The sequence below is a fragment of the Gopherus evgoodei genome, chromosome 6 (genome assembly GCF_007399415.2).
Source record: "Gopherus evgoodei ecotype Sinaloan lineage chromosome 6, rGopEvg1_v1.p, whole genome shotgun sequence".
Taxonomy (NCBI): domain Eukaryota; kingdom Metazoa; phylum Chordata; order Testudines; family Testudinidae; genus Gopherus; species Gopherus evgoodei.
The window spans coordinates 78,746,657-78,761,017 of record NC_044327.1 but is presented as its reverse complement, the minus strand read 5'-3'; the positions used below and the strand labels follow the sequence as shown (position 1 = coordinate 78,761,017).

The 14,361-nt window shown below is 41.1% G+C and overlaps 1 protein-coding gene across 3 annotated transcripts in view; it reads left to right on the top strand.

Annotated features, from left to right (window-relative positions):
- ADGRV1 (adhesion G protein-coupled receptor V1) overlaps window positions 1-14,361 on the top strand; it is a 463,719-nt gene that overhangs the window by 74,322 nt on the left and 375,036 nt on the right. For all 3 annotated transcript variants that reach the window (XM_030567084.1, XM_030567083.1, XM_030567085.1), the window contains exons 22-27: window positions 1,149-1,325; window positions 5,920-6,100; window positions 7,892-8,094; window positions 9,540-9,669; window positions 11,682-11,762; window positions 13,672-13,811. In XM_030567084.1, the coding sequence (XP_030422944.1) occupies window positions 1,149-1,325; window positions 5,920-6,100; window positions 7,892-8,094; window positions 9,540-9,669; window positions 11,682-11,762; window positions 13,672-13,811 (912 nt within the window). The remainder of the gene's footprint in view (window positions 1-1,148; window positions 1,326-5,919; window positions 6,101-7,891; window positions 8,095-9,539; window positions 9,670-11,681; window positions 11,763-13,671; window positions 13,812-14,361) is intronic.

Below are 14,361 nucleotides of genomic sequence, written 5' to 3'. Positions count from 1 at the left end.
CGCGCTTACATCGATTCCGGAACTCCATCAACCCGAACGGAGTTCCGGAATCGACATGGAGAGCCGCGGACATCGATGCCGCGCCTCTGGATGGGTGAGTACCTCGATTTTAGAAATTCGACTTCAGCTACGTTATTCACGTAGCTGAAGTTGCGTATCTAAAATCGATTTTAATACCCTAGTCTGGACGTGGCCTAAGGTGCCACAAGTACTCCTGTTCTTTTTGCAGATACAGACTAACACAGCTGCTACTCTGAAATAAAATCATAATGGCTTTATGTTTGGAATCTTCTATGACCTTTTTTGTTACATCATCCCTATTTGTCCTCCAAACACATCATAAAGACCTCAGTCTTCTTGGTTTGAATAAAAGCAGTTTTCAGTTTGGACGGCTTGTTTTTTAAGTGCCTGCCATATGCTGTGATGATAGATTCCTTCAGGTCCAAGTGCCATTGATATAGTCTCATACCACCGATCATCACCCAAGCATGAAACAAAATTAAAAATTAATAGGAAAAGTTAATTGTCCAGTACTCATCTTACATCTATTTCAGCAGTGAAGCAATAGCTAATGATTATATGGCAGATACACAACATTGTTTTAGCGTGCTTTCTCTACATATCTGTCTACTAGTGAACTTAAGTCATGCTCAGTATACACTGGAAGCCGTCATACAGCATATAGAATACATTGCTATTTGTCTTTTCAAAGTATGGTTGTCTGATTAAATTATTCTCTATCATAATTCTATGAGATGTACTGACAGTAACAATAAATATTCTCTGAAATTCTTTTGTATTTTCTTCATACAAAGAATACTGTGTAGAGACTGCTTGATTTTTTTCACTATTTTTTCTGTACGATGATTGAAAACTGAAAGTAAGAAAAATGCTCTCTGTTTAGTTTAAGTAATGTTGAGAATGGAGAAAGCCTGATGTATTTTAAAGATTGAATTGCTAAAGAAAACTAAAATCGTTGTTCAGGAATGTAAAGTAGTAATTTTTTCCTAAATTTCGAGAAAGATCTTGAATTGCAGTAACATTGGAACAATTTTCCTGAAGACCTGATAATTTTTAAAGGATCACTTCTATTGTACTGATTCACTTGAAACTTGTACATTGTTGTCAATCTTCTTATTTGCTTACAGACTTCTGATGAAGGTTCCACTATATCGTGTGTTGTGGAACGTACACGCGGAGCCCTGGACTATGTGTATATATTTTACGTTATCTCTCAGATCGATTCCACCAGCATTAATTACTCTGTTGCTGATTTTGCAAATACCAGTGGAACTATCACGTTCCTTCCTTGGCAGCGATCAGAGGTAAATCTGATCTTATTAAAGTTAATCATCTGGTTCTGTGCAAGCCTCCTGGAAAATACCTTTCAAGTGTACTTTACTGATTTTCATACTTGGAAATGTTTCCTTCAGGCAACTGTTATGGAGCTTTATTGAATCTGTTACTCCTTATAACTAAAAGCAGTGATAGATGTATGAATGTTTATGTATATTTCTGTACACATATTTATAAATATATAATATGTATATGTTTACAAAAATTAAAGTATAGGTGGACATGAACTGAAACATTGGTTCTAAACACCGTTTAACTTGGAGAAAGTTTGGATTCAAGTCTGACTCAAACTTATCTCTATATAAAAAGCAATCAAAGATCAATTTATTTTAAAAAAATAGTAGCAGTCAAATCTTTGCACAATTTCTCAGATCAAGAGTTTTGTGTCTCCTATTGCTCAGTTCTTTTACTGTGAGTTTAATTGTGGATTGTGTTGTGGGAAATCGTACATACATTTGAAGAACAGGTAAAGGACTAAGATAGGGTATGGCCTTTGGGAATGTTTTAAAAAGTTTATATTTTTTTTCTTGTGTTGCTTGAATGCTGGTAAATACAATGATAAACATTGTCGGAAATTTTGCTGTCAACTTCACCCATGCAGCTCCATTGAATTCTGTGTAAGGGACTGAGCCATACCCATTGAAGCCAATGGAGAGTCTCAGTGACTTTTTTTGTCTGGCTATACCGAAAGGACAGGAGATATTTGATATGGTTTTAATCAGGCTGCAACGTTGTTATTAGATGTCTGGGACTAGCTGGCAGATAGAAGTGTACAGTGCAGGTAACCCCATATTCATTCCGTGATTACCCATGGGTCTTCTGCCAGCTCCCCATCTTTTTCTATTAAGGTCCCCCCAAGCCAATCCATTCCTGGGACCTTACCATCCAGCCCCCCCTTGTAGGAGGGTTAATGTGGAGTATAGGGGGAAGAGGGGTTGACTCTGTGTCATACCAATCATAGGAATCTCCCCCTATTCCATTCCTTTAATTAACATTTTCTTTTTAAGTCCTTTTCCGAGCGATTTATCTGATCACTGTATATCTTCCCTATGGATGTCCACTGGACATCTGCCCCACACATATATAATGATTTGCGACATATAGCCTACTGCCTTCATGCCATGCATGAACAGAGCCCTTCCTGAACCTACTGTGGGGAAGGCATAGAAACCCCAATTCCACATAGCCCAGTCTGGTGGTAAGGGAAAAATTCCTTCCCAGCTCCCCTAAACAAGGGGAGGCTAACACTATGCCCACAGCAGCTCCTGACCAAACCTGATATTTCACCACCTAACGTGGAAAGAGGGTGAGTACTGCCTCAGCCTGCTCTAAGTGAGAGGGGGCTTCATGCCCAAGGCTGCCACTTTTAAACCCTTCCTCCAATCCGGTTCCCAGGGGAATGAGTCAGCATTGCCAGGCTGGTCCCTTGTCCCCTTTTGCATAGGGTGACCATATTTCACTATGCTGAATACCGGGACACCTAGTAAATTTACTTGTATTCAAGCGAGTTCAATGGCAATCAGTCAGAACTATTCAGTACAAATGTTCAAATTAACATCAAGGTGACTGAACCTCTGTTAAAAAGAAATACTATGTAGTTAGATTCTTTTTATTTACCTTCTTATCTTTAGGCTTCACACAGGGAGGGTTGACACACACACACTCTACTGTACACCTCTCTTACACAGTGTGGGTGATCGACCTGACCCTCCCTGCCCGGCACTCTCCTCCCTCCATGCCTGGCTGGGTTCCTGGGGTGGACCTGCCTCTCTTAGTACCTGGCGTCATGTCTTCCCAAGGCAACATGTGGCGGGGGACGTGGGGGCATGCAGGGTCACATGTTCCCCTCTCAGTATTTCTGCCAGAGTTCACACCAGCATGTGGCCAGCAGCAACCTTTCGGCACTGTGTAGGAGGAAAGGGATGGGAGCTGCTTTCAGCTGTAGGGGAGGATGAGGTGGGGGAAGGGGTGACCTGGCCCATGTTTTTACAGAGCTCATATCTTCTCTTCTCGCACCCCCTTCTCCCGCCTTGTGGCTGGAAGCAGCTTTTCCCTTTCTGCCTGCACAATGTCGAAAGGTAGCTAACGCCTCAAGGCTGCTGCTAGCCACTGACATAATCCAGCCACCTCCTATCCCTTGGCTACAACATGAGCAGGAAAGGTTAATCCCTAAGGATGCCTTGTGCACCAGGACTGCAGGGCTTCAGCAGCTGAAGAGATGGCTCAGCAGGGGAGAGTGCCTAGGGAACGGAGCAGCCCCCTACTTCCTGGGGCAGGGCTGGGGGGCGGGGGGCAGCTGAAGAGGGTACTATGTCCCTGCCCTGGGGCTGCTCTGGAGCCTGCAGATTCAGGGTGTGAAATGGCTGGAAATCGTTTTCCCCCCAACTCCAGAGCTTAGCTGAGGGGCAGAGAGGTTTCCGCTTACTAGCGCTGTGCGGGGCTTTGGCACATTCAGGGCTCTGCTCCTCCTGGCCAGCGCCCTGGGCCGGAGGCTTTTGAGCTTTCCCAGGGTGCAGGTCCAGCCAGAGACAGTAGGAGAAGGAAGCAGCAAAGAATCCTGTGGCACCTTATAGCCCAGCAGACGTTTTGGAGCATGAACTTTCGTGAGTGAATCCATGCATCTAACAAAGTGGATATTCACCCACGAAAGCTCATGCTCCAAAACGTCTGTTAGTCTATAAGGTGCCACAGGATTCTTTGCTGCTTTTACAGATCCGGACTAACATGGCTACCCCTCTGATACTTGGGGGAAGGAAGGAGCCTGTTGGCCAGGTTGTTGGTGAACTGAGCGCTCCGACGAGGGGCTGGTTCTCTGCACAGCGCTGGGAGCGGGACACGCCTTGCCGGTGGGGATATGGAGGAGCAGCGGGAATTGAGGAAGGTGAAGAGGCAAAGCAGGGAGAGGACAGCAAGATGATGGGTGGGCAGCAGAGGCAACACATAATCAGCCGCTGCCTGGCACCTGCCTGCACTCATCAGCCACCGCAGCGCACAGTCAGTGCTGGCCAGAAATGGGTCAGAGAGTGTAGGGTCCTGCTGACTGAGAGTCCACGTGCAGTAGGGTCTGCACTAATGGATCAGTAGGGGGAACGTCTGTCCCCGCGTGCTGCATCTTCATCCCGATACCAGCTTTACAAACCCACCTCCATTATCGGCCGCTGGATCCTACGCTCACCCTGGTGGGAGGGCTGCTGGCGAGCAAGGATCCAGCTATCAGCAGGATCCACCAGTACTGAAAGGCGGGGAGAGACAGAAAACAGGGGACAATTTGCCCGTTTTTAAGAAAAAGTCAGGACACCTGCAGGAGGTCATAAATAGGGGGCTGTCCTTTCAAAAACAGGACATCTGGTCACCCTACGTTTGCAGCAGTTTTCCTCTCCCCCCCCTCCCCAGCCATAAAGCACTGTTCCCTTCATACAAGCAACCAGACAAATTCTCCCCTGCTTAAAAGTGCAGTGCAGTTATTATTGGAGTTTTGCTTTGGGTCCTAATCAAACAGTTTACGTAACCACGTAACGTTTGGGCATAGAAGTTGGCCCAAAGCCTGTAATATCTGAAAGCATTATGGCACTCCTCAGATCCTTGTCCATTCCATTTCATTCATTGTTTATTATTTATCATACACGTAGTATATAGAGATCCTATTCCATTAATCGCTATGTCTAATGAGTATCAGAACTCCTTTGAAATGTTGGGATCTATCAAGAGCTTAAGTTCACTGTGCACAAACTAAACTACAGTTATTTTTAAATATCAGAATAAAGAGCTATTTACTTCGTTTATGTTTAATCTGTTATAAAAAGGAAATGTAAGAAAATTGTAAAACATTTGAATGTTAAATTTTTTTTGCTCCCAATGTGTCACTTTTACAATAATTAGTTTTAAAAATGTAATTACAAAACCTCATGTTATATAACTTCCCCCTTCTCTGGTGGCATAGGTTTTGCCCCTTATAAAGTATATTTTTATAAACAGAGTAGTCAGTTTTCTAGTAAAGGATTCAGAAATATACTCTGCTATAGCATCTTAAAAGTACTAAATTTGGCATTTTCCCCCTTATAATATTGTGCTCATAAACATTTAATATCAGCTGATCTAAGTATTTTGTGCAAGAGAATTAAAATTCAGGACACCAACAAACTCGTATTCTTCTGCTGGGACCACATAATACTAAGACCATATAAGTATATGTAGATAGAAACAGCCTCTAGTGATATTTTTAAACAATTAAATCCTATACAGGATTATTTTTTAAAAATGGGATTTAGGTCTACTAAGTCAGTTGGGCACTTCAAAAAATTGTACCCCATATTATTTCTGAGATGTTAGTGTCTCTATTTTTGCCATTAATAATTTTACTATAAAATATTAGGTTGTTTTACCTAAACAGCAAAAGTATTGCATACATCTTTTAAAAAAATACATAGCAGATAAAACTAAATAAATGTAAGCATTCGGTGCAGTTTGAATAACAGTTACTGAAAATCTCATGCTACACTTTTGCACTTTTTATGTTATGTTATTATCTTTGTTTAATTTCTGTGTGGATTCTTCCTCTTATAGGTCTTAAACTTGCATGTTCTTGATGATGACATTCCTGAGCTTAATGAATATTTCCGTGTAACATTAGTGTCTGCAGTTTCTGGAGATGGAAAATTAGGTTCAACTCCAACCAGTGGAGCAAGCATAGATCCGGAGCAAGAAACTACAGATATCAGCATCAAAGCCAGTGACCATCCATATGGTAACAGTGATGGAAATCACATTTTTATTTCAAATAGTTTTGTTGGCTGGTATAGATTTTTTTATGAGTAAAATTACATCAGCCCTCTCTCCAGTATTGTCATAAACAGAGTGTTAAGGGTTAATGTCTCTTATACCTGTAAAGGGTTACAAGCAGGAAACTGGACACCTGACCAGAAGACCAATCAGAAGACAAGATACTTTTAAGTTCGGGTGGAGGGAAGTTTGGGTGTGAGTTCTTTGTTCTTTGTTCTTCTCTTGGAGGGTCTGAGAGAGACCAGACATTACTACAGGCTCTCTAAGTTTCTTTTCATATAGTAAGTAAAACAGGCGGTTTAGGCTTTTAAATTGTTTTATTCTATTTGCATTTGTGGATCTGGCTGGTTAACTTTTATATGTGTAGTTGCTGGGAATATTTTGATTTGTATTGGTACTGGGGGGGAAGGTCTCTTTCTGGTGTCTGTAAGCTATAGGACCCTGTAATAGTTACATCTTGAAGTTACAGAGATTAATTCTTTACTTTTTCCTTTCTTTTATTAAAAGATTTCTTTTTAGAGAACCTGATTGATTGTTTTTTCTCTGTTTCCCTTGTTTTGTCCCAGGGGATTGGGATAACTCACCAGGACGGGTGGGGAGACGGGAGGGGGAGAGATAAAATCTCTCTCTGTTTTCCTTGAATCTGTTTGCCTCTTTGTGGAAGGGAAGGGAGATGCTTCTCTGTATGGTGATTTAAGAGGTTAGATCAGTATCTCAGGATAGCCCAGGGAGGGAAGTTCTGAGAGGAGGAAGGTAGGGGAATGGTTTATTTCTCCTTGTTTTAAGAACCCAAGGGATCTGGGTTCTTGGGGTCCCCAGGGAAAGTTGGGGAGGTCAGAGTGCCCCAAAACACTATATTTTTGGGTGGTGGCAGCCTATCAGATCTAAGCTGGTAATTAAGCTTCGGGAAATTCATGCTAGTATCTCATTTTCTGAACTCTAAGGTTCAGATCTGAGAAAGAATGCTATGACAAGTATAGAGGATGTTTTGGGAAAGAAGTGGATGTGGCCAGAGCACACTGTACTCCAGTGAACCTCACTGTCTTAAGGACCCCTATAGAAACATTAGAAGCTGATCCAAATTAGAATAGCACTTGAACTATTTTGAGTAGCATCGAGGCCAGTTCAGCTCCCTGCCAGCCTGGAGTTGGACAGAAAGAAGATGGATTAGTCACTTTTGCCTCACCCCCTCTGAACTCCTGCACAGCTGAGAATTTAGCCTGATGCTTTTACATATAAAATTGTAAAGTTGTATTCAACAGACGAAGTTAGCAGTGCCCAAAAGCATAGTGACTATTAAGCAAGCGGATTGATGACAAAAGCCTTGCTCAGAAATGTCCACATTATTTTGCTAGTACATAAATAAAACAGTGTAGCAGATTTTTTGTTGAGGAGAATGCCTGAGCAAGCAAGCTGTTTTGGGGGGGAGGGGTGTAGTCAATCAGATCAAATCATTGAACTTGTAATATGCAGTGCTCCTCCTGGGAGGAGCCGAGTACATTCTGTTCCCATTGAGGCGCAGGTATTTTGTCAAGATTCACTTGCGTATATTGCTTATCCATGTCAGTGGGAGATGAGGTACACAGCACATCCTGGGAGATGCTTAAAATGGGATGGTTGGTGCCCATGTTTGTATTCAGATGTTTAATTTCAGACCCTGCATAATAATGTTAAACATTGTGAAACACATTACGTTATAGAAGGATTTTTCCTAGTACAGGTAAAAATGTAAATTGTTGTTCCTTGCATCTCTCAGGCTTGCTGCAGTTCTCTATGGGGTTGCTTCCTGGGCCCAGTGATAAAATGATTCTCCCAGCAACTATGGTGCCCCGTATTACTGTTAAGGAGGAAATTGGACATATTAGGTTACTGGTAGTTCGTGCACAGGGCCTTCTTGGAACAGTTATGGTGGAATACAAAACAGTGTCACTGACAGCATTCAGTCCTGAAGACTATCAGGTATGTGGAACAGACTGAAATACGTGACTGATGTTTATTTGCGAATTCAGTTAGATTTGTGTGTCTTGGGTTTTAGAGCTTTCTCTCTATCTGTGTTTTTTTTTAAATGTTCGGAGAGTCTTACTAAATAAACCGCTTTACAGTTCTCCCATTGATCATACCATGAGAAAGGTGAATGTTGAAGTTACAACATGTTTTGTACAAAAACAGCAACAAATATCCCTGTGTCGTCATGTTCATGTGGTCATTAGTTTGTTTCTGTATATGGAGCTTAGATTTTGCTAGAACTTTTGCCAAACCCCCCTAATTTTATGACTTCCCTTGTCTTGGGTCAGTGGGGTGCGTATTTCTCCATAGTGGATGTTGATTGCTGTTGTATAGAGGCTAATTACCTCCAGGATGCTCCCAACTCCTCCTGCCCCAGGAGTGACAATTTGAGGTTAACACACATTTGAGTTACCCTAATGGAGCAGCTTAAGGTTATATTTGATAATCATTGAGTGTCCCTCTAAGGTGTGAATAATTGGCGATGCAAGCCTACGAGGGTGTGCATGCCTGTACATACTTAGTGGAGGAATGCAAACCCACTGATGCTTACATATAGGTTTGCTCTGCATTTACACTAGAGCTGTCTTTTTATAGCCTGTTAGTTAGAGTATTCGCCTAGAAGGTGGGAAACGCAAGTTCAAGTCCCTGATCCAATGATTAATTATTTATAAAATGGAGAGAGACCCATACAGTAATATCCGAGTGCCCAGTGGCTGCGGCACTCTCATGAAATGTGGGAAACCTTCGTTCAAATCCATTCCCCACAACAGGGGCGGGGCGGAATTGCACCCAGATTTTCCACCTCTCATCTGTGTGCCCTAACCAGTCAATTAAAAGTTATACGGAAGGCAGTACCGTTACCTCTTTCTCTTCCTTGAGCTGTTTTGTGAATCTAGTCTTCCTTTGCTTTTGTTAAAATTCTCCAAATTTAAATGAAAAATTGAATCATGTTGAAACAAAACTTTTTTCATTTTGACACTTCTGAAACATTTCAATTTTTGGTTCGGTTGGAAAATGTGTTGTACTTGACACACATTTGCAGATAGTTTCAGGTCAGCTGAAACTGCATTTTGCCCAACTTTCATTTACACAAGTAAGTGTGCCCTTGTGAAAACCCAATTTATGTGAATAGGTGTGGATTGACTTGACTAAGTTGAACACACACAGAAGTGCACTTAGGTGCTCACAACTATGAATTTGAGCCTAGGTCTTTTTTGTAATGAAGGTGCAAGAGAATTTTGTGCAACTTTAAGATACAGACAGAAAGGGAAAAAAATTGATTGTATAAATAGCAAATTTTTCCAGTAGCAGAATGGAAGTCTTCTTTGCCACAGTGAGTTCAGTCTGATAGAATGAATAGCCTTTAATAAAAGCATAAAGAACCTTTTGTTTTTCAGAGTATTGCAGGCACCTTGGAATTTCAGCCTGGAGAAAGATACAAGTATATTACTGTTAACATCACAGATAATCCTGTCCCCGAACTGGAAAAAGCTTTTCAGGTTGAGCTGCTGAACCCAGAGGGAGGAGGTAAGACTCACACATCAACTTATTGCCTACATACGCACAGCCTGTTTTAGGCACTGAGGGCTTAAAATACTTAAATCCTTCTCAGAAGGTTTATCTTCCATGGTTGGAAATTTTTTCAAAAAGAGAGACTTAGGTTTAATTTTTTTTTTAGACAATCTTCAGTTAATTCATTAGTAATTGTGGAAAACAGCCATGCCTCAGAGAAACTTGAACTGGTTGAATGCTGTTAAGCAACTGGATTATTGCCAAGAATCAGGTCACCTAAATAAGTGCTTTTTATTTTCTTTTAGTATAGCTTTTTTTGCTTGATAATGAGACTTAGAATCATAAAAAAGTATTAACAGGTACCTGAAAAATCATCTATCTCAGTTCAACAGGTTAAAAATATGTTTAAAATAATAATTAACATTAATCAAACAGAGCCAGATTAATCCCTTCTGACACTTAATTGAAGTTAAAGAAATTACACAAGACATGAATTTGACCCATAGTTTATTCAAATTGGTTATAGTAGTAAAAGACTACATGGTTGGCTTAAAGGGCTATGCTTCTGTAGCCCCTTGATGGAATGTTGTTTGATAAGCTGAAGGATCTGTGAGAAACTCAGGGAAACTTATACTAGAAGGCAGGGGCGGCTCTAGACGTTTTGCTGCCCCAAGCAGGGCAGCGTGCTGCGGGGGGCGCTCTGCTGGTCACCAGGAGGGCAGCAGGCGGCTCCGGTGGACCTCCCGCAGGCGTGTCTGTGGAGGGTCCGCTGGTCCTGCAGTCTGCTGGTCCCGCGGCTTTGGTGGGCCTCCCGCAGGCATGCCTGCGGGAGGTCCACTGGAGCCGCAGGACCAGCAGACTCTCTGCAGGCACACCTGCGGGAGGTTCACCGGAGCCGCCTGCTGCCCTACTGGCAACCGGCAGAGCGCCCCCCGTGGCATGCTACCCCAAGCACGCACTTGGCATGCGGGGGCCTGGAGCTGCCCCTGCTAGAAGGTGCTTGGCCTAATCAGCTCCAAGTTCCTGTACTTCCTCCACCTGACACACCCAAACCACCCACAGACCTCCATTTCTTACACATCTCTGCTTTCTGGAGATGGTGCTTGTGGCACTGGTATGGAAAATACTGACTTCTCACAAAAAAAATAAAAAACTTGTTTGAAATACTGCTGCAGTGCTTTATGGGAGTTGTAGTTTGGATACCTTTATGCTCTAATTTTGTTCTGTGAAGAAAGCTCCCTGTATGAACCTTCATCTCCCATGATGCACCATGAAAAAAAATTTGTGTAGTTGATAACCAAACTTTTTTTTATCGAAAAACAATTTTGACAGAAGATTTTCAGCTAACCTTAGTTTAAAGCTGTAATAGACAGACACCTTCTAGTACACACCTCCTTGTTCCCCCTCCAATATCTCTGAATGCATACACCCAAAGTTACTATCATCCAGTAAGCTGTATGAATTCTGAAGAATGTCCTGAACATTTCCTTAACTTTCTGAGGAAAATCTCTCACTTTTGTCCCTTTGTTAACAGCACAACAAATATAAACATACTCTCTGAGGAAACAGTAGCAACTAGTTAGTCATGTCATCATTAATTCTATTGATTTTTAATTCTACTTTTCAGCTGCCAGTTACAGTTTGTGATCTCCTTTTTGTTAACAGCTTGAAGTCCTGTCTTATAAACTTTCTTCATGCCATACCACCTAAAATACTGGGCACCATTGCACGGTAGCTCTTCTTATCAATCATCAAACCCCTAATGGCTAATTGTCAAAATTGATTTCCTCATAATTACCTTCAGTGTGATAATTTTAAATAAATAAAATGAATGTGCTGTGTATGCTGTTTCTGGCTTTGATCAGAGAACACGTATGCTTTCAAAGTCAAATTGGATGCTTTGCAGGAATATTCCCCTATTTTTTCTTTTTTGTGTAAAAAAGTTTAAATTGCTTTCTGTCTTCTCTGCATTATAAATGTATATATGTATATATGTGTATTGTGTGTCCTTGTGTGTCCTCTTGAAGTTGCTGAACTCTTTAGAAATGATGGCAGTGGTAGTGGTGACGGGGACTTGGAGTTCTTCCTTCCTGCTGTCCATCAACATGGTAAGCATCATGGTCTATCCTTTGTTTCTTAATTGATTACTGAAATTTCTCACCCTAGTCCTCACTCATTTGGATTGGTTATAACTGAATTATCTCTCTCTCTCCCTCTCTATGCATTTCAACATAAGCTGACTTTCAATGACAATCAGCATAATTATTTATTCTGTAGGAAGTAGGCTCTTCTGTACAGTTAAGGTTGTATCCAAGTTCCTTGTAAACCGTTTTGTTTTGTTTCTTTATAAATTTGACTTGGAAAATTGGTTTGGCTGAATATTTGCTCTACAAGGAAAACATGCAGAAAATCCGTTAAGTTGTAGGCAATTAAAAAATTACCCTGCTTTGATATTTTGACTCATGCCTGACATAATTTGTGTTCAAACTTTCCAAAATAGAATTAATTTAAACCACAAAATGAAGCCAAACCTGAAAAATGATGTCTTGTTTGTTTAAAGATTGAAAAAGTTTTGACTGCTTTTCCCCGCTAATTTTCATATGTATGCTTGTCTGTGTTGCCTGGTTCAGGCCAAAAGCAGAAGTATAGAAATATGGTAAACAAGTAGGGTCTATTCTTAGAGAATTTCCAGCCTACCTAGAAGCAAAAATAGCCTGTTTGTGTGAGACTTCCAACCTTGTTTTGCAGATCCAAAAAGTTTAGAGACGATCCAAACTATACTAAACTTATCCAAGCCAAAAAGTGCAAACCACTTTATTCATCTCTGGTTTTGAATTTCCTCAAATACAGATATATTCAAATAAGTGTGTGTGTACAAACGTACTTAATTGGGCTCCCTTCCTTGCTTCTGAAACAGTTTCTCCAATGACCTAACTACTGGCTTTGTACAGTATCACAGTTCTCTTTCTTCCCCCCTTCTGTCTCAAATCACTCTGTGATAACACCTTCCTTTTCGCACTTTACTACTTGCACTGTGTGTTTTCATCAACTGTGCTTCAGAACTCTGGCCTCTCAGTTACACTACATTTCTTGGTACTTTTCTGTCACTTTCTCCCTCAGGCTAAGTGTGTCCTTTCTCGTTAACTAAAGCATTCCAGCAGAATGGGTGGCCAGCCCTGCAGTATTGAAACTAGAGATCATAATTCCATATTGATTTTTTTAACAGCACTTTTAAAACATTCCTATTCAAGCCGATAAAGAATGATTTTTTTAAATATGCAGCCATCATTATATATACAATTGCATGTTTAACTTGCACATGCAACTGTCATAGTTGGGTATGCACATTAGGTCATTAGTGTACACATATAGTCAGTTAGATGTAAAAATGGCTATTTGCATGTTTAGATATGAATTCTGTGCAGAATGGTCATACCTGTGCGTGCAAGGTTGCTGTGTGATGTTATACATACAGTTTTGTAACTGGGTCCTAATAGTCTCCAGTAATTTTAGAATTAGAATACTTTCTTTGTAAAATTTGTCATCCAAGAAATAGCAAGAATATTTTTATGAGTATGCACACGAAAACATCATAAAACATTTTCAAAGATGACTAGGTGATTTAGATACAATTCCTTTAATTTTACTGAAAGTTTTGTGTCTAAATCTCCTAATTGACTGAAAAATCTCATTCTTAGCCTCTATAATGTAATTGAAAAAATAAGACCCCAACTAAAACAAATGCATTATCACATCCTGAGTTAATTGCATTGAATTTTGTAGAGCATTTTCAGTCATCTCAATTTGTTAATGGAAGGAGTAGAGTTATAAAACTGAGCAAACTCTTCTGTGCGCATAAACTGCTTAAATACAGATTTATCCCCAATTAGTAAGCCTTCATGCAGAAAATATTTCTGTTCGTTGTTCCCATAGTAAACTTCTTCTTTTAGCTTTTTCTTTGGTGTAACTGAAGATACTGAAAAACTAATTCAACTTTCCTGGAATTTGTATCTACAGCCAGCCTGGGAATAGCATCCCACATCATCGTGACCATTGATGCCTCTGATGATGCTCATGGTGTGTTTGAGTTCAGCGCTGAGTCGCTCTCGGTCAATGGGACAGAACCTGAAGATGGAGACAGTGTAATTGTGCTTCAGGTCACTACACTTTGCTTTTCATCTGTTGCTACACAATCCTCTTCTATTATTTCTTTCATTAGAGTTTCTGTGATCCTTTATCACAGGGTTGTAGTCTCATAGACTCATAGACTCTAGGGTCAGAAGGGACCAATGTGATCATCTAGTCTGACCTCCTGCACAAAGCAGGCCACAGAACCCTACCCATCCACTTCTATAACAAACCCCTAACCTATGTCCGAGTTATTGAAGTCTTCAAATTGTGGTTTGAAGACCTCAAGCTGCAGAGAATCCACCAGCAAGTGACCCATGCCCCACGCTGCAGAGGAAGGCGAAAAACCTCCAGGGCCTCTGCCAATCTGCCCTGGAGGAAAATTCCTTCCCGACCCCAAATATGGCGATCAGCTAAACCCTGAGCATGTGGGCAAGACTCACCAGCCAGCACTCAGGAAGGAATTCTCTGCAGTAACTCAGATCCCATCCCATCCAACATCCCATCATCGACCACTGGGCATACTTATCTGCTGATAATCAAAGATCAATTGCCAAAATTAAGCTATCCCATCCTATA